The 20,356-nt window shown below is 40.1% G+C and overlaps 1 protein-coding gene across 1 annotated transcript in view; it reads left to right on the top strand.

The window, feature by feature from the left end:
* LOC124269581 (cell wall protein DAN4-like) overlaps nt 1-19,773 on the top strand; it is a 44,121-nt gene extending 24,348 nt beyond the window's left edge. Inside the window, exons 6-9 of the mRNA XM_046704605.1 lie at nt 14,320-14,406; nt 14,725-14,802; nt 15,003-15,053; nt 18,749-19,773. Of these exons, the coding sequence (XP_046560561.1) occupies nt 14,320-14,406; nt 14,725-14,802; nt 15,003-15,053; nt 18,749-19,002 (470 nt within the window). The 3' untranslated portion in view covers nt 19,003-19,773. The remainder of the gene's footprint in view (nt 1-14,319; nt 14,407-14,724; nt 14,803-15,002; nt 15,054-18,748) is intronic.
* The last annotated feature ends 583 nt before the right edge of the window (nt 19,774-20,356 follow it).

Here is a 20,356-nt window from a genome sequence, read left to right as displayed (position 1 = left end):
TACTCGTCACGATATGGCTAAAATATTGCCGATGTGACGATAAATTATAACTCACTCACTCACTCTTGGTAACATGTCCCAAATTTCCCCTGATTACACATCTAGCATTGTCAATACCCAACGCTCTTCAGAAGACCAAGCTTGTTAAGAATTGACTTGGTTGAGTCGTCATATCCCAATTGCTTACATCGATGCTCATGATGTTGATCACGGTATTGTCTGGTCCAGACTCGATTATTGATAGACTGCAGCTATATAGCGTTACACAACAAATACTGTAAAGACGACACGCTGATATATAAGCATGCTTAGATCAGCGTTAAAATACACTCACTTGCGTATTTTTCCTGTATGTCGTCACTATATTACAGCAGTATTTATCTTGTGACGTGTTACAAATAACAGGGGAAAAGTATGTGTTTAAGTTCGCATCATCCTCGATCATCTCCAGTGTATACGTTATGATAACTCTCCACTTTACCCTGGATGCATCAACGGCTTGGCCCGATAATTATATTACCTCCCTTCGCAGCAAAAGGGTGACTTTAAATGGTTTATCATTGTCCCAAAGCAGAAATATTTTCAACCTTTCTTTTGGACATCGAAATCACTATTATTGGTTTATTTCGGCATGGACGAATATAGGACAATTTAACTCTTCTGAAAAAGATGCACTTGAGAATTTCTTTTCGTGATTTGCGTAAAGCTGTGTTGTTAAGCTTCCTTGTAAACTAAAGCCTTCTAAAATATCTTTGATAGTTTTTCAGTAATTCATAAAGGTAGGAGCGTAACGTTTCTTTTGGCGTCTATTGTATATTCATGTACTTAAGACCACATCAATCAATGTATGTTGATCATTGCCAGAAGTTTAATTGTAGAATGTTTTTAGTTTTAATTTATGGCTAAATTGCTCAAAATTCGCCAACAGCTGAAGGGATGATATAAATCCATCTTGGGGCCATGCAGGTAGCAAAAGTAATGTAAGTCCCCATGGTCCCTGGTATGGTGATCTACCTTTAGTTGCTGGCGATCTTTTACCCGATTTTATATTGTGTTGCTTTGAAATGATTTCACATTATAAACTTAACTCAAACTAGTCTTAATTAATTTGTGATACTGTTATACTGTCCTTCGCTGACAGGTTTTTAACAAGTATAAATACATTTATTCTTAGTCCATAACTTTTTGTCATCACGATATGGCTGAAATATTGCCGTTGAGACGTTAAATGTTAACTCACTCACTCATGTGTATTTGAAAGTACATCGTTCAGGAAGTGGAGCGGTGGGGTAGCCTAATGGTTAAGGCGTCCGCATGAAACGCTGAAGACCCGGGTTTGATTTCCCACATGGGCACTTTATGTGAAGTCCATTTCTGGTGTCCCCCGCCATGATATCACTGGAATATCGCTAAAAGCACTAACTCATTCACTCGTTCAGGAAGACAGATTGATTGGGAAATATCACTGTTGAGTCCCATATGTATATTTCATGGATCACAGGTGGCTCTGATGCCAAAGGTTCTATATCTGTGCAGAGTTCATTACTTGTCCTACATTGGATGATTGTGGATTTTAAAAGACAAGACTGTTAGAATCACACCCGTACATTTCGTAAACTTGATTTTCGCTTTGACCTCTCCTTTCACATTGAGCTCAATGTCGAACTTCGATTTAGTTCACTGCGGTATTAAACTCGTTTATTCACTCATTACTAAAATAATTGTGTTTTTTTCAGATCGTATTCTGGCTGAAAACAGAACACTTTCTCTCTCCATATATGCGACTTTTGAACCTGCCCACACTTTCCTGTGCGGCCAGAAGATCGCAAAAGGTACCACAACGTTGATCTGCCAGAGGCTGTTTGCTGTACGGTACATACGTGTCACCACCGACCAACCACCACTTACTCTCAAAGAAATACAGATATATGAAGTCAAGGCAGTACAGTCAGTGTCGGAAGGTGAGTCTCAAATATTTTGACTACATGAAGACCTTGGATTGAATTATTGGTTCGCTCGCCATGCCGAAGGCACTAGTTCGGATTTCAACATTGGACAATGTGAAAAGCCCATTTCAGATGAGGTCATATTTTACAAACATTGCTAAATACGACACAAAAGTAAGCTCACGTAACCAATTTCAGCATGTATGCCTTGTGTATAGTCTGTCGTACAGACTGTAGTGGCAGCTGTATGTAGCCTCCGCGAGGCTAGCAAAGGGGAGGTTACTCTAACTTAGGCATCTAAGTAAACACGTGAATGTCGCCAGACTCGTTCTGTCTTCATTTGACTAGAAAGGAACCCCTCTAACATAACATGGTGTCAGAAGTGACTGGTTTCCTTGGGATATTCCTCAAACGCGTGAATACATCGGTTCAGTGTCCTGAACAAGTTTTCTTCTAAGTGATAGAACTCTAAAAGTAACAGCAATCGCACGTCGTTGAGTGCGCTCACTGTAATAATCGTCCACCTGCATACCCATCGTCCTTGTGTTAGGATTACCTACGCATCAACTCCTTGAATTCATCGTCCTGTCAACCGGTTGTGTAACTCACTATGAACAATCTAAAACCACCCTCTCTGTTGGATTTGACTGGAAATTTAGGTGAAAACTTGATTTTCAAGCAGGAATTTGAAATGTATTCAATTGCCAGTGGTTTAGACCGTAAACCAGCGAAAATTCAGGCAAACTTGGTGGACAAATGTCATCGTATCCCAATGGCGCAGATATATTTTAGGAAATTTTAACTTACCAACTCACTGTAGTGTAACCCGTAGTAATCCGGGTTAAAATGGTCTGTTATGGTGAGGGAGTGAGGACTAAAACTACTTGTGTTTCTTCGTCGTTTGAAGTTATGCCACAATCCATGCAGCGTTTGATCAACTTGGGAATCATTTGATGTCATAATAACATACATAACCGCCTTCAAGCGCCTGTGAAATGCACGGCCTTTACTCTAAACATGGTAACTTATGCATGCGGAAGAACGAGAAGAAGTCAACCACGAGTAACCGTTTTCAAGGTGTTTTACTGAAAGTACCGGGAATCAGTCAGACAGGAATTCACACGATGTGAACCAACAAAGCGCTTTTTCTGTTTTCTGTTTTATGTAACCATCCTTACCAAGACATATTCGCTCCTTCTTATTTGTTGTAACTTGGAACACTTTTGGGCAGACCGATTATACCTGACTTTGACCAACCACGTGATTTAACCAACCAAGGCAGCATTTCCCTCTTCAGATTCACACTTTGTACGATAGATCTTCCTGTTTGCCTGTAGCAATATCTCAGGGAAATCTTTTTATATAACCCTCCCTCTCCTGTGGATTGTTGATACATTTGTGGATGTATGTCTTTGTACCACTAAAGCCTTTGTAGGAATGAGACGTTCTATTTTAGCTTTATAATTTTAGACCAACTGACAAACTTAGTAAGATATCCATCATCAAGAATGTACGAGAAAAGAGATGACTCCCGAATTAGTCAACCTGGAGTTCACAGTTGTTGTTTTTCTTTTCGATACTCAAAATCAAATCTTTGATCTGGATCATTTATAGTTCAGAAAATATAGAAAAGAATAGAAACAAACAACAGATACATCTCCAACTGTACACTCAGCGTTGTCCGTTAATCACAACAATCAAATATGAATACCCAGTCAGACCAATAATAGACATTTTAGATAGTTTCTAAATCACGTTAATATTATTTTAATGTATTTTCTTTTCAATGACTGACAGTTACATAAAAGTACACAGACATACTGTGGAAGTTGTTGTTGAATGGATTCCCTGTGTGTTGACCTGCCCTGTCCACATGTTTTAAGTTAGCCTATTCCTTCTTCCTCCCTTCAGTGAACCTTGACAACGTTTCAAGTATCTTCCATTTCAAGTGAGAACAAATCCCCTCCCCCTACAATGCTATAATATCCGGTCGTTACATCGAATTTAACACAGAAAATATCTTGTTTGGATTTAAAGAGAGAAATGATAATTCATTAAATGCCATAGGTCTTGTTGTCAAACAAGTCATATATACCCAAAGTTAAAAGAGACAATTCCAAACTTCAAACATGCACCAAGGGATATTAGCAGATACTATGAAGTAACAAAATATAGTGCTTTTTCAACATGCACACATGACATTTTTTATTCATTCTCGTCATCAGTCCACAATTTATTCAAAATAACCTAATATTTTTGAACATGTATCTATGAATGTGGCGTGCAATTGGATATAGTATCTTTACATACGTATTAAGTTAATGATATGTGTAAATCATGTCATGAATAGTATCAGCCTGTCATCTGTATTGGTACTAGTATTCAATGAATGTCCATACTTGGAAAATGTAAGGAAACATCTTGTATTTGGAATCACTCAACCAAAATTTCAAGCATTTCATGTCAAATAATTGGGTATAATATCTTCTGATATTTATTAAGTTAAGATAAGTGTAAATCATATCATTAATAGCTTCAGTCTGTCATTTGTATCGGTACTAGTATTCATTGATGTTTATACTTTGGAACATGTACGTAGAACATCCTGTATTCTGAGCCACTCAAACAATCTTTCAAGCATTTCATGTCATATAATCGGATATAATATCTTCACATAGTTATTTAGTTAATGATACGTGTAACTAAAATTATGAATAGCTGCAGCCTGTCGTCTGTATCTATACTAGTAATGACTGATGTTTATACTCTGGAAAATGCACAAAGCGTATCCTGTAGAACATCCTGTAATCTGAACCACTCAAAAAATCGTTCATATTATATAATTATCTGATATTTATTAAGTAAACGATATGCGTAAATATACGAACAACTTCAGTCTCTTTTCTGCACCGGTACTAGTTTTTTTCATTGATCTTTATTATTTTACCTTCTTCCTTTAAATCTCTCCACGATTAGTTAGCCACGCATAGTTTGTTGCTGTCCTATCTCTACATTCACACATCTTGTCTCTGTTTAGGTGGTGGGACAGCCTAGTAATTAACACGTTCGCTTGTCTCGCATAAGAACTCGGTTCGATTCTCATGACTCCCAACATAAAATACCATTACAAATCCTTTTAATGAGATTTATTTGCCTTAAAATACCGATAAATTGTGCGCATGGTCGAGTGAACTGTTATATCTTTGTGTTAGTGAATGCTGATCTTATGTTTGCTACACCTAGTTTGCATAATATATATATATATATATTGACCAGTTGTCTCCCTGCCTCATGGAATTGCTCGTGGTTGGGCAAAATACACCTTAAGCACTCTTGAGAGCCACAACCTGGTCAGGCAACAGAAACGTAGCATTTTCACATAAACCCATCACACCCTTCCGAAAACCATTCAATTGATGGTTGGAGAGGGTCATTTGTGAAAGACATTTGCCTTGACACGGTGATCTTCGATATATGTGTTTCATTGTCATCAAGTGTGTAGAATGCAGTTACCAATCCCTTTTAACATCGGCGTTGCTTAATATCCCGCTCTGTAATTTGAGTGCTTTGCAAGACTAAAACTTCTGTTGTTTTACATCGTTTGAAGTAATGCCAACACGAACCGTTTGATCAACCTGAGAATCATTTGATGTCACCATAACAACCTTAATCACCATCAAACGCCCTTGAAACAGACTGTCACTGAAAGCGTAGTGAATCAGTCACACAGGACTTCAAACAACGTCAACCAATGAAGCATTTAATTTTCTGTTTTATATTCCGTAGTAACCAGCCTTACAAAGACATATATGCCCCTTCTTATTTGTTGTAACTTCGAACACTTTTGTGTTACCGATTATATATACACCTGAATTTGACAAACGACGTGATTTACAAACGCAGCATTTCCCTTAGCAGATTCACACTCAGAAGGATATAGTGTCCTTTTGCCTGTAACAATATCTCAAAGAAATCTCTCCCTCCTATGGATGGCTGGTAATTTTGTGGATGTATGTCTTTGTACCTTTGAGGCCATTGTGTCAATGAGACATTCTCTGTTAGAAACGATCAGATACACCTCCATCTGTACACTTAGCATGTAGTCTATGTTTTGTCAGTTAATTACAACAATCAAAATACCAATAACATCATGTTTCAGTCAGACCAATAGTAGAAATTTACATTTTCACGTTAATATTACTCAAATATATTTCTTTTCAGTCACTGATAGTTACCTGAAAGCGCACTGACATGTTGTGAACGTTGTTTTTGAATGGATTTCCTGTGTGTTGACTTGCCCCGTCTAGTTGTTTTGACCGTTGTTTCAACTCACCAGTGTTTGCTTCATGTAGAATGTTACTTTTCACAAGATTATCAAACCATATGAAAGCCCTGACGAGACGTGGTAAGAACTCTCTCCTTTTCTCCCTCATTGAAAAATGAAATCCTCACCAGTTTTTACAGGAGATTCCTTTGCTTTGTTCCTTGCTAATTTGAGAATCTCGATTTAGTTTTATGTCTTGCCAACTGAACAACTGTAGGACAGGGTTACCTTAGTCGTTCTGCATTCCCACTATATGCACTCTCTCGATCCCAACCTTATCAACGTTCCAAGCATCATTCATCTCAAGTGAGAACCCCCTTATACTTCACAATCCCCTGTCTCTCTCTCCATTACCCTGATTCTCTGGAACAACATACAATACTATAATATCCCGTCGTGATCTATTCTCTTGATCGTCTGTTTTCGTAGTTAGATACGTTGTTTTTGTACAAATGTTTCAGTTAGTCATCTAACTTGTTTAAAACTCTTACCTTCTTCCTTTAAATCTTTACACGATTAGCTAGCCACTAGGGTTGTATGGTGTCTACATCCACACATCCCGTCCCTGTTGGGGAAGTGGGGTTACCGACCGGTTAAAGCATAAGGTCGTCAGGCCAAAGACCCAGGTTTAATTGATCACAATGGTACAATAGTTGACTCCATTTCTGGTTTGCCATATCGTGTTAATGCTGAAACAATGATAAAAGGCACGTAAAACTAAAACCCTACTCACTCACCCACTATTGTCACTGTCAAAAGGGTACTGTTGATTCAACTTTTGCACGTGGTTCATCGGGACAAGAAGTACCATTATCTCTCAAGATATTGATGTCCCATATTTTTGCTTTGACAGTCGTAATTGGTAGTTAGCGATCCAACACGCTTGTAGTAAGAGGTGACAAACCGGACCGGGAGTAATCGCATCCCAGTTGCGTAGATCGATGCGCATGATGTTCATCACTGGATTGTCTGGTCCCGACTCCTTTATTTTCAGGCCGCCGCCATAGAGCTGGAATATTGCTGAGTGTGGCGTTAAACAACAAACAAACAAAACAGAAAATAACTTTACTAAGATTTCGGTGTTTGAATGTTAGTGAAAAGCTTTCTCTGTCAACGCTTGAGTACATAAAACATCAATTACTAATCTCTTCTTTTTAAGTTTTACGCCCGGACCAAGATTGTATATGGTCTTTGTATGAAACTGCGAAATGTTATGATTTGTATTCATGTATGCATTCTATTACTGAAACCGAACCATGAGGAACACCTTTTAAGGACTCTTTTGGTACAATATCTTATATAGCATTTTCCTGGTGTTGTTACAGTGATCCTAACAGGAAGAAGACTGACGACAAGTTCAACACAACTCGGAAAAGGGGCTGAACTGGCGATTGATGGAGACGTGAACACATATTTTCTTTCCAATACTGCCGAGCCCGGGGACGCCTACTGGCAAATTGATTTAGAAGCATACTATGACGTCCAACAAATAATTATCCACTTTTCAAACATGGGTATCTTTATTTCATGTACATACTTCTGTAACCCATGAAAATCCAGGTTCGGTTTGACCTTCCGCAACCCATGCATGTCGTGAGGCAACTAACGGGTGGTCAGGCTCACTGACTTTGTTGACACATGTCATTATAACCCATCCATAGGTCGATGCTGATGATGTTGATCACTGGATTGTCTGCTCCAGACTCGAGTATTTCCAGATTGCCGCCATATAGCTGGAATATTGCTGAGTGTAGTGTTAAACAACAAGCTAACAAAACAAACAAACAATTTATGTTATGGTGAGGAGGGTTGCTGCTTTTGACGTTTGCAATATTGATGTTACCCATAAGTACGGGAAACAAAGATTAAGCTGCTGATTATAACCGCTTCCAAAAAGCAGGCAGAGAAAAGAGAACGCAGTTTTCTCTATTTGAACTCGCACGAATGGGCTGTCCTTTCTTTGAAAACGAAATCTGTGTGATAAACACATATAGTATACATAGCCTTCCAATAAATCAAGGTGTGTCACTCGCATCCAACACTGTTTGTATCCATGGGGAAGATCTAGCAATAATTCTTTCCTTTCCTTTCACATTGAGCTCAATGTCAAACTTCGATTTAGTTCACTGCGGTATTAAACTCGTTTATTCACTCATTACTAAAATAATTGTGGTTTTTTTCAGATCGTATACTGGCTGAAAACAGAACACTTTCTCTCTCCATATATGCGACTTTTGAACCTGCCCACACTTTCCTGTGCGGCCAGAAGATCGCAAAAGGTACCACAACGTTGATCTGCCAGAGGCTGTTTGCTGTACGGTACATACGTGTCACCACCGACCAACCACCACTTACTCTCAAAGAAATACAGATATATGAAGACAAGGCAGTACAGTCAGTGTCGGAAGGTGAGTCTCAAATATTTTGACTACATGAAGACCTTGGATTGAATTATTGGTTCGCTCGCCATGCCGAAGGCATTAGTTCGGATTTCAACATTGGACAATGTGAAAAGCCCATTTCAGATGAAGTCATATTTTACAAATATTGCTAAATACGGCACAAAAGTAAGCTCACGTAACCAATTACAGCATGTATGCCTTGTGTATAGTCTGCCGTGCAGACTGTAGTGGTGGCTGTATGTAGCCTCCGCGAGGCTAGCAAAGGGGAGGTTACTCTAACTTAGGCATCTAAGTAAACAGGTGAATGTCGCCAGACTCGTTCTGTCTTCATTTGACTAGAAAGGAACCCCTCTAACATAACATGGTGTCAGAAGTGACTGGTTTCCTTGGGATATTCCTCAAACGCATGTATACATCGGTTCAGTGTCCTGAAAAAGTTTTCTTCTAAGTGATAGAACTCTAAAAGTAACAGCAATCGCACGTCGTTGAGTGCGCTCACTGTAATAATCGTCCACCTGCATACCCATCGTCCTTGTGTTAGGATTACCTACGCATCTACTCCTTGAATTCATCGTCCTGCCGACCGGTTGTGTAACTCACTATGAAAGATCTGAAACCACCCTCTCCGTTGGATTTGACTGGAAATTTAGGTGAAAACTTTAGGATTTTCAAGCAGGAATTTGAAATGTATTCAATTGCCAGTGGTTTAGACCGTAAACCAGCGAAAATTCAGGCAAATACACTGTTGCATGTGATTGGGAAGGAGGCCAGATTGGTTTACAACACTTTTGAATTTGGGGAAAATGAAAACTCTGAATTGATAGACACATTGTTTGGAAAATTTGAGGCTTATTGCAATCCGAGAAAAAATATTACATTTGGGAGGTATATTTTCGGCAGCCGGAACCAAAGCCCTGGTGAGAAGTTTGACACTTTTGACACTGATATTAGAAACAAAAGTGCAACATGTGAATTTGGTGACTTAAGAGACTCTTTAGTGCGTGATCGCATAGTGCTTGGCATATGTAGCGAGGAAGTGAGGTCAAGACATTTGAGAGAACCGGATTGAACCCTTGAGATGGCACTGAATATTTGCAGGACTGCTGAGGCTAGTGAATCTCAGGTTAAAAGTCTACAGGAAGAAAGTCTGCAGCAGTTGGATATGTTGGAAAAATTCGTACAGGTCAAGAGGTTAAGGTCCAAGCCACAAGGTCCAAGCCTCCTTCAGGACGTGGTGGCAATGTGAAACTATATTCAGGGAGAGCTCAAGGTGCAGCCAACCCCATTAGTCAGAACAAGGGCCGTTCACACGGAAAATGTGACTATTGTGGAAAGGAGCCACACGAGAGGTGTGTGTGTCCGGCTAGAAATGCTGTTTGTCACTCCTGCAAAAAGAGGGGCACTACTCCTCAATGTGTCAGTCACGTGGATCTGTGCGGGTGATAGACGAGGAAGAAGAAGAGGAGAAAACTGATGAAGTTTTTTCTCGGTGCATTTGGTTCCAATACTCCTAAAGTGAAAGACTATCACTACGCTGAGGTCATAGTTGATGGTGTTAAGGTCTCACTGAAAGCCGACACTGGGGCTGATGTTACAGTTATATCAAAGGAATGTTTTGATACGAACTTTCCAGGAAGACATCTCACTCCACCGGACCGTGTCCTCAAAGGTTTGCAGAACAAACTTACCATGGATGGATACTTTAAAGCAACATTGAAATGGAAGAAGAAATCACTGGTTGAAAAGGTGTATGTATTGACGGATACCTCACATCTTCTCTTGAGTTGCTAGGCAAGTGGGTACTTGGGCATTGTTGCCTTCTGTGGAACTTTGACCATGGACGATGTGACAAAGGAATTCCCAGAGTTATTCAGTGGCTCGGAAAACTGGCACAGGAATATGAGATCAAAGTTCAGCCTGATGCCCAACCTTATGCAGTCACCATTCCAAGACGAGTTCCTATCCCTCTCCTACTTCAGGTCAAGACTCAACTGGATAAGCTGGAAGGTATGGGAGTCATCCAGAAAGTGGAGGAGCCAACAGATGGTGTGCTCCGATGGTTGTGGTTCCAAAATCAAACGGTGATGTCAGGAGCTGTGTAGATCTCAGGCAGCTCAATCTGTTCCAGAGAACGACATATGCTTCCTACTGTGGATCATACACTCGGACAGTTGGCCAATGCAAAAGTCTTCACACCCTTGCGAACTCATCAAATTAAGCTTACAGAAAATTCTGCTCTGTTGACTACTTTCATCACACCATTTGGCAGGTACTGCTACACCAGGTTACCTTTTGGGATCACCTCGGCACCAGAGTTCTTCCAGAAACAAGTCTCAAGCCTCCTCGATGGTCAGGAAGGTACTATCGGAATAATGGATGACATCCTCATTCATGGACAGGATGTTCAGGAACATGATGATCGGGTGAGAACAACTCTCACAGCTCTCAGAGAAGCAGGACTCACTCTCAACAAGAACAAATGTGAGTTTGGAAAGTCACAAGTACAGTTTCTGGGACAGACTGTCAGCGACAAAGGTATCCAGATCAGTATGGACAAGGTCGCTGCTGTCAAAGACATGCAAGAACCTAAGAATGTTGCTGACGTTCGCCGATTCTTAGGTATGGTTAACCAACTGGGAATTTTTTTTCATGAATCTGGCTGACATGACTAAACCTCTTCGGGATCGTCTCAACAAGAGGAATGGGTGGATATGGGGCGAGAGTCCTGTATTGGCGATCTTTAAACCGAATCTCCCGACCAAGTTTACAGCTTAGGTACAGGAAGGTTGGCGTCCAGTGGTGTATGCATCACTCAGACACAGAGACAAGGTACGCTCAAATAGAGAAAGAGGCCCTAGCTCTGACATGGGCATGTGAAAGGTTTCAAGATTACCTCGTTGGTATTCAGGTTGTCCTCGAGACGGATCACAAGCCTTTGATCCCTCTCCTTGGGATGAAGGATCTTGATCAGTGGGTTCAGGGCTACAGAATGAGAAGCCTCACCCACCACCCCCCAAGACCCCACACTGAGCCAAGACCTCCTGCTACTGCCTGTCCTCTCATTCCAGACATGTAAGATTACACTAAGGACCTGATGACTGAAATCTGAGTATTTTCTTTAACTGTTTCATTTTACACTGGCGACGAGAGGGAAATGTTTTCCATCTCAGGGTAAAAATGAATTGTAACTTTGATGAGGATGAAAGCAACTATACATAGCATTCGTCCAAATCAGAATGCAATGATTGAAAAGTACTTAAGTGGTGAAGATGTGTTGTTTTGTTCTCCATCCAGGAGTGGAAAATCACTGACATTCGAAATTCTCCCTATTCAGACAAGTCAGTAGAAAATACAAGCCATGCTACTGTTGTTGTTGTGTCACCCTTGATTTGCATGATGAAGAGACAAACAGAAATATAAGTCATTAGGCTCAAAGCAGTGTATCTCAACAATGTAGGCATTTGTGACTTTATCCATAAATTTTGAAAAGACATTGTGATGGGGATCTGATGGCATATTGTTATCCGCTGCAACAATGAAGTTGCGGGGAATACAGAAATGAGTTCTGTCCCTCCGTGCGTCCATCACGCTTTGTCCGAAGCATATCTCCTAAACTATTCGTGATAGCTTAACCAAACTTGGTACACATGTCAACCATGATCCCTAGATGTGCCTTTTGGTTAGACCCAGATATGATTGTTATTTTGTGTTGTTTCCATGGAAACATGACTTGGTCATGGCTGTGACTATGAGAATGTCATCTTGTCTGGAGCAGATCTTCCAAACTGTACATGCAGGCTTCATCAAACTTAGTACATATGTCAAGTATGATCCATAGATGTGCTTTTGGTGGTTGACAGCTGGAATATTGCGGAGTGTGGCATAAAACTAAACTCACTCACTCACTGCTATATACACACCAAAACATTTGACATAGTCGTAACTAACTGACATATACATGAAGAATTTTTTGCCATTGCGGGGGATATTGATGACTTTTTCTGCTTGTTACATTATAGATATATGCGACATCAATTAAACTTCCACATATAGTGCAGACACAACATTTGGATTTTGGAGAATATAAATAACTTTGGAATTTTTTGGGTGAGATCCAGTTGTCCAGCAATAGCAATATCAAGAGATGCTACCCTTAGCTGGTATCCCTTGCAACACTTGATACTCATTACACCAAATCGGTCCACACACCTTTGTACATGTTGTGAAATTCCAAGAAAGTATCCCTCTGCAGACTTGTTTAGTCTCTGAAAATGAAGAAAGTCTCAAGGCTCCTTTTCATTATATATATATTTTTTAATATGAACTTTTTTCAGTAAAATATGTTCATTTCAGAGACTAGTTGTTAGTCTACCTTGTGTATTGAACCAGATGATGGCAGCGAAGGACAGAAAAACTATACAAGAATCATACAAAACGGAATTCGCCTTATCTCGCCATATGGTATGGCTGTAGTGCAATAATAAATGGATGTGTAATAATAATATATCATCAAAGGGAATATCGTTCATCAGGGGCATGGATGACTTTCGATTTAGTCGCCGTTGCCTGAATGCCCTTTCAAAGTAACGGACTTTGAGCACCTACTTTGTGGCTGGATTTGGCGCTATATAATATTTCAGTATTATTATTAGTAGTATTAACAAAAAAAGCCTTTTAGACAGACATGATGGTGGCACCATAGGTCCTTGAAGAGGTCCCTTGTCAAATTCGACAGTTTCTGCCTACGCCACTAATACCGGACAACACCACCTCTGTTGCCCAGACATGCATGAATACTTCCAGGCATGCTATGTCATTAGACCTATGTCATTTTGAATTAAATTGTGTCACTCATTAGTGAGTGAGTGAGTTTAGTTTTACGTCACTTTCAGCAATATTCCAGCAATATCATAGTGGGGGACATCAGAAATGGGCTTCACACATTGTACCCATGTGTGGAAATTGAAACCGGGTCGTGAAGAGCGAAGGCTTTAACTATTAGGCTTCCCCACCGCCCCTCATCAATGAGAGCAGCACCGAAAGTGAGTGGAGAATTTTGACGTTGACGACTGCCACAGATGCCGTAGGAATGTTCAATGGAGAACAAGTCCTGACTGCGCGCTGACCATGACCTGTAGTGGCTGGTTTTGCTTTAGGGGGAATTTGGTCCTAATCCTGGCATGATGGACCCGTGTGTTATCATCTTGAAAAATAATGTTGCAATTATGTTTGTATGGTAGTATGGTCCCGTTGACATGACCGAACGCAGTTCAGCCTCCCAGAAACTCTCAAATACCTTTGAAACACCATATAAGTAAACACGATGTAGGTAAACAATATGAGGGCTCAATCATTATTTCTGTCGGCTCTCATAGTTGATGTCCTTTTCAAAATAAATGCCAGGAACGTCATACGAGGCAACCTGCTATCCAAACTCTGGGGACTTTGAATGTATGCAATATACAATATATTGACGGTGTGACAGTATAGGAACATCGTCATCCCATGGAATTGTTTTCGGAAACAGTCAATTGACATTCCCCTGACATCAATAATATAATACACAAGTACTGATTATATTTACATAATGTTAAGTGAAGTAACCTATCAATAAATATATTCATATTTTTCCCCTTCTGTGCCAAAGACACGACCACTGTGACTTCATCGTCTAGTGGAACGTCCCTTGAGACAGCCACGACTACAACAACATCAACGACTACATTGTCTTCAGGTGGGCTTCATATCTGATCAATCAAAACAATCTGATAATGTGATATTATTAAGTCGATTTACTGTCCCTACTGGAAGACGGTGTATCGGGTTACGTATTGATTTTAATGTTGAAACAATACGTGTACCAGAAATCCTCGCGTAAAACACTTTTGTGTGAAACCAACAAAGAAAGAAATGTAACAGTTACAAATTAGCAGTTTTAATTAAACAAGCGTTACAAAACAATACAATTGACGGTGAATTAATGCCATCACTGCATGTTGAACATAGTTTCCACCTTTCAGCATTTTTTATTTTTCTAATTTTCTGTTCAAAGACACCAACCCATTGACGTCATCGCTTGTTGGAACATCACCTACAACTGTTACCACCACAGCACCAGAACCGGCTTCAGGTAGGTTTTAAATAACGCTCCAGCTGTGAGACATAACACCGTTTGATTGTTCTCAACCGAGCATGTCGACAGTTGTAACAGTAACTCTTGTATTAAAGCTAACTAGGGTTACAAAAAGTACACATTACTACATATGACTGTAATAACTGCATGTTCAATAGCGTTTCCACCAGTATTTCGATTTTTGTTCTCTTCTGCAGTTGGAACATCATCTGCAACTGTCACCACCCCAACACAAGACCCGACTTCAGGTAAGTTTCTAATTACGTTCTGATTGTGAGATATTGAGCCGTTTGATCTGTTCCAACTGAGCATCATCAGGCGCGTAGCAAGCCAATTGTTTCCGATAGGTTGCAAAGCTTTATATTTAGATAGTATTGAGGGCTTGCCCAACCTTTTTGCCAAAAATCATGTGTAAGCCCGGGCTTTTTTAATAATGGTAGCTACGCCCCTGATCATACGGATAAGGTAAGGGTTTTATAGATGGACAATGTACGACGCTGACACGCTTGGACAAATCTTTGGCTGACATTCCGAAAACAACATTGCAGTGTTTATATGTGTTCATGGTAACTGAATTCTCTGCAGATCGTGTGATGCATGTATTTTGATAACTTTGGAGATATTGCTTGCTCTTACATAAGCAATATTTCCTATGAAGCGAAAAGTCAAACATCAAAGAGTCCAGCGGGATGTAGCATTCTCTGAATCATCTTCGACGAAGGTATCCGGCGAATGGTTCTTTGAGACGAGACATAGCCATGTTAATGGTTAGATGAGAATAGCCATGTTAATGGTTAGACGAGAAATGGCCATGTTAATGGTGACACGAGAAATAGCCATGTTAATGGTGAGACGAGAAATAGCCATGTTAATGGTGAAACGAGAAATAACCATGTTAATGGTGAGACGAGAAATAGCCATGTTAATGGTTAGAAGTGGCTAACCAGTTTAACGCCGAAGATTGGTTTCCAAAGATTTAGTCAACAAGATCACCTCAAAGGTAGACAAATCTTTACCCCCCATGCCTGGATCCCACTGACGTTACGACCTATTTCCAGTGTTGTATAGTATTCCCAGAAATTATTGAGAAAGTTGTTTCAGCAAATATCTAATACATGCCGATCAAAGTTTGTAGGAAATCGCGTGACAGCGTATAACAATAATCGACCATTTCTTTCGTCATATCCTAAATATCCCAAAGTCCTCTTTGGTTTATTCTGTCCTTCATTAGTCAACACACATTCTCAATAGGGTCAAGATGTGGACTGTAGCTGAGCCAGTCTGAAACTTGAACATTTTCGTCCAACAATTACGGTTTTGTGTAGCCGGCTGTCTGTTATGGGTTGTAATTTTCATGCTGGAAAATCCAATTGTCTTCATACAGTGTTCGTGCCGTTGGAAGGAGGTGACCATTTAAGATGTCAACATATCGTTCCTTCGTCAAATGTCCACTGAAAATACACAACGGCGCCACTCCACGTGATGATACACAACAGAAATGACTTAGTTTGCTGAAACCTGGAAATCATCTGTATAGTGGGTAATTGGGGAATCCAGTTGGTTTCCATTCACTGAAACTAAGTAACTGAGTTTCCAACTAGATTCCATGTTGGATTCTGTGATTTTTGTATTTCTGTAAATGGAAACCAACAAGAAACTAAGGTCACAGGTTTCTTGTTGGTTTCCATTCCTGGAATTTCCAACTGAAGATTTCATTAAATGGAAACCAACACAAAACCAGAAAATGTAGTTTCATGTTGGTTTCCCGTGTACTGTTTTGAACTAAGTAAATTAAAATTTGTAATTGTTTGGCATGAAGTTGTCCGCGTCCAGTTGGTGTCCATTTATTGAAACTGGGTAACCTAGTTTCCTAGAATCCATAATGGATACTGTAAACTTATAGTTCCGGAAATGGAAACCAACAAGAAACTATGGTCATGTGGATACCGTTGGTTTCCATTCCTGAAACTTACATTTTTAACTTACCTTACCATAGGTATATTGCATTTTACCTGAAGCTTCGCTTGAAAGAGATCAGACAGTCGTTGATTCGCCATTCCTCTAGAATGGCAACCACGTGTATCGACAAGTGTACAGGTGCGGAAGTGACGTGATCTCTCCCCCCGCATGCGCGGGCTATCCAAACATCACTTTTACTGAAGGTGTGCTACGAGTTAGACGTTGTTGTTTTTCGCTACTCTCTTTATTAAAGTTAAACAAATGCGGTTTTTGTTTGGTATGTATGCTTTGTATGTCTTATCGTCCTCTAAGTGTAGGTAAAAAAACAAACCAAAACATAAGTTTCACCTACCTTGCTGCCTCGTGTTTGCACTTCGGTGTGGGGTGTTTTCCCACGTCGCTAGTTTCGCTTTCGTATTATTCATGTCTTGCTGTCTTGTATGGTTCAGTGTTACATTTCACCATACTATCCATGCTTATTTACGTTGCAAATGAGCTGGTATTTCTCAATTATTACTTGTTTTACGCTCTTCGCGGGACAGTGGGTCAGCCATTTTGGTTGTTTAAACTCTGCTGTCTCACCTGTTTGGGCGTGCCCATTTTTACTGAAACTATAGGAAACTACCTGGAAACCAGCTGGAAATGGTGGTTTCCATGGGGTTTCTTCTCAGTTTCAGTGTTTCGGAAACCAGCTTATTTTTGTAGTGATATCCGAACCCACATGTGAAATTTCGGGCACATTATCTTTTGTCAATATTTTCACCTAGTTCGGAGAAAGCCAGTCAGAACTTTCATCAGAAAAGAAAACATTATCCTTAAGCCTTACACCAGTTTAAACGTTTTTCTTTTTGTGTATCATTCATCAATGGTGAGTGAATTCCGCGCTTGTTCACCCAGTTAAGTCTTTGTAATTCCTGTGTAAGTGTTTCATTACATACCTGAGGACTTCCTCTATTAATCATCTCATTTCTGATATTTCAATTTTCTCCTACTCAATCTGACAAAGTCGCCGGCAATCCGTAGTAATGAACTTCCTTGGCCTCCCTGTCCCTGTCTTGTGCTCAATCCTAACTGCTGACTGAATATTCTTGAACGCTCTGTATACTGTAGATAGAGGGATTGCATGTCTACCAGCTAACTATTTTGCATTAGTCACACCTTTCAAAATCATCTAGAACCAGCTTTCTTTTCTCTTCTGCTGTCAAATCTGCCATGTCAATAAACTAAGCAGCCTGCTACTTCCGGGGAAATATCTCTTGATGTAGTAATGTTCATTCCTAACCCTACAACAGTTGCCTCATATATTGAGTACCTTACTACATAACGTAACACCTATTATAAAATTCTGTTATCAGTATTAGGAAACAAAGATTTTCTCAATAATTTCTGGGAAAACTGTAAAACATATTTCTGTAGACGAAATGGCGTCAACGTCATCTGGTGAATACAGATGATAAATTAAGTCAATGCCATTACGGTGAGTGTTTCACGACGGTTGGCATTCGTATCCTTGGTCAGCAGCCAAAGCATTGGTTATGAAATGATCTGGGAGAAATCGACCACTTTGACTCCTTTGTGATTCCAGAAAACCAAAGCCATTTTTCTTTGCAACCTTGATAGTTGTTAGCCTCTGACTGATGAGTCAATTTCATCAGCAGGTACATCTACTCACTTAGAAGACTGCAAAGATGTGCTGTCTGGTTGTGTATTTGCTTCAAATGCATCTTGTTTGAATGGATTTCTTTTGCGTAATAAATTAACACTGTTTAGTACGAGGTTTAGGGAGACAGCAATGGTAATCTATCTTCGTACGTGTGGCAAGTCGACTTGAGTTATTACGCAAATTTGTATATGTGTGTATGTATATGTGTTGGTGTACGTGTGTGTCGTGTGTATGAGTGCATACATAAACCTGTATGTATTGATAAACGCTACTCCAAACACGACTTCCCTCGATGTATATCATTGACACACGCCCTTGCAGGATCTTCCTACAGAGTCATGCCTGGCTACACCCTCACGACTCCAACTGCTACGCTAACGACGCCCATGGTAACCATGTGCAGCATCTGGTGTCAGCAAAGCCCCGGATGTACAGCCTTCAGCTTCAACAAGGGACTGCTAGTCAACAACTGTAAGATCGGTGCAAGTCAGGAAACCACGTTAAGTTCAGGGTGGACTGCCAACATCAAAGGCGCAGTCATGGAGATGCGTAGAGCTCGGTATTCATGCTCGTAGGAAGGAATTTGATGTAAATAATGACGATTAGAACCTTTTTGCTCTCATATATCATTTCGTTACAACGAGCCTTTATACATTTCACCAGAGAACATCTTGTCCAAGGGATCTGCCATCGTTATTTTGGTATGTTAAGACTTACCCCCAACATTGCTTAAACTACAGAGAGACTATTACTATATTTAACTAATATACTAGCTGGAGTTAACATGTGTTACTGTGGGTATAACGTCCAACGCGTTTCTATGCTAAAAGCACAATGGTTTATGTCAATAGATAATGTACAGGTTAATATATATCACAGACAACTCAATGCGCCATGGTTCCCAAAACCCTGCTGAGGAGACGATAGATAATAATGTACTGAATAGGCATCTATTGACGCGTAATTGAACTGAACACAAAATCGGAACATTTAGAACATTGAACCACTAAATTAATTTCATTATTTTGTATCACAGTAGGCTAAGAGGCTCTTCAGTGAATTCAGTAGGGTTATCAATGTATGCCTGGTGTGGGTAAAATACTCCAGCTACAAAAGAGGTCCCAATCATATTAAACAAAGTGTCATCGAAAGGGTTGCAACGTTTAACACTGATGTTTTGACAACGTTTTCATATATACTATTCCAAAAAAGGACGCATAACCCGGAAATCTCTTGCGAAAATGTTGTATTTTCAACTCATGAAAAAACTCGTGTTTAACTCGTCCACAAATAGACTTTAAGAAATGAATTTGTACATCTGTTTAGAAGAAGGAAATGTCTATACAACCAAGTGGATAATTTTAGATAACGGAGACGTTGAGCGCGATGGTGACAACGTAGCATGGTCCCGACGTCGGGTCTCCTGGCTCTAAGTCCAATCTCTCTAAACCTGTTCCGTACAGTTTGACCGGATATCCTCCGAAGTCCAGGCAATCAGCCGTGCTCTCACACGTGGCAGTAAGATCACGAAAATGTAGTACCCGGCTGTACCGGTCTTGGGCTGCAGTAGTGATTCGAGGTCTGCCTGTACGGGGACGGTCATTTGTTATGCCTGTTTGGTTGTAACGAGCTGCAAGCAGTGATATCGTGCTTAGACTAACATTTAGACGCCTGGCAACAGAAAATTGGTAATCTCTAACGTGCATTCTTCTTCCAGTGGCGATGTTGTGTGTCGCTGCGTCAATACAGGGCGTAGTGATTTAACCTTGAAACTCCTTTTAAAACGGAGGCCGATTTCCGAAAGTAATCTGGATTTCTATAACCAGACTGTGCATGCCCTTTGCTGCATAAATTTCACGGTTTTGCGTTTCTTTTTGAGTGAGTGAGTGAGTTAAAATTTAACGTCACATCGGCAATATTTCAGCCATA

The sequence above is a fragment of the Haliotis rubra genome, unplaced genomic scaffold, assembly GCF_003918875.1.
Source record: "Haliotis rubra isolate DU_JTF1 unplaced genomic scaffold, ASM391887v1 Scf1457, whole genome shotgun sequence".
Classification (NCBI taxonomy): Eukaryota; Metazoa; Mollusca; class Gastropoda; order Lepetellida; family Haliotidae; genus Haliotis; species Haliotis rubra.
Note: the sequence above shows the minus strand (reverse complement) of the source record. Positions and strands in the feature narration are given on the sequence as shown.